The sequence below is a fragment of the Geospiza fortis genome, unplaced genomic scaffold, assembly GCF_000277835.1.
Source record: "Geospiza fortis unplaced genomic scaffold, GeoFor_1.0 scaffold450, whole genome shotgun sequence".
Taxonomy (NCBI): Eukaryota; Metazoa; Chordata; class Aves; order Passeriformes; family Thraupidae; genus Geospiza; species Geospiza fortis.
In genome coordinates, this window is record NW_005054416.1 from 2,537,791 (window position 1) to 2,538,427 (window position 637).

Sequence of the window (637 nt, forward strand, 5' to 3'; positions counted from 1 at the left end):
GCCGGTGGCACCCCCGGAGCCAGGGTCCCCCCTAACGGCGTGTCCCCAGGGGGACTCGAGCATCCGGTACTTCGAGATCACGGAGGAGCCGCCCTACATCCACTTCCTCAACACCTTCACCAGCAAGGAGCCCCAGCGGGGAATGGGCTGGATGCCCAAGCGCGGGCTGGATGTCAGCAAGTGCGAGATCGCCAGGTGGGCATGGGGACAAGGGGGATGAGGTGAGGGACCCCCAGAACCCCCCCCCAGAACCTTCTGTGAGCCCCTCTGCTCCCCTGGCAGGTTCTACAAGCTGCACGAGCGCAAGTGTGAGCCCATCATCATGACCGTGCCAAGGAAGGTGGGTGGGGACAGGGGAATGTGGGCTGGGGGGAGTCCCCAGGGGGACCGAGAGGGGTCACCGGGCAGGACATGCGGCCGTGTGCCTATGGGGTCTGCGTGTGAGGTCCCTGACATGGGAGCAATGGGGGGTCCCCAGTGAGGCCATGACCCCGTGGTGTCTCTCTGGGGGTCCCCCCGAGGATGCCACCCCTCTGACGCTGTTGGGGGCAGTCGGACCTGTTCCAGGACGACCTGTACCCGGACACGGCGGGCCCCGAGGCGGCCATGGAGGCGGAGGAGTGGGTGGCGGGGCGCA

The 637-nt window shown here is 67.7% G+C and overlaps 1 protein-coding gene across 1 annotated transcript in view; it reads left to right on the forward strand.

The window, feature by feature from the left end:
- The window catches only part of LOC102039265 (coronin-1B), a 4,941-nt gene that overhangs the window by 1,601 nt on the left and 2,703 nt on the right, over positions 1 to 637 (forward strand). Inside the window, exons 4-6 of the mRNA XM_031061527.1 lie at positions 50 to 195; positions 283 to 340; positions 553 to 634. Of these exons, the coding sequence (XP_030917387.1) occupies positions 50 to 195; positions 283 to 340; positions 553 to 634 (286 nt within the window). The remainder of the gene's footprint in view (positions 1 to 49; positions 196 to 282; positions 341 to 552; positions 635 to 637) is intronic.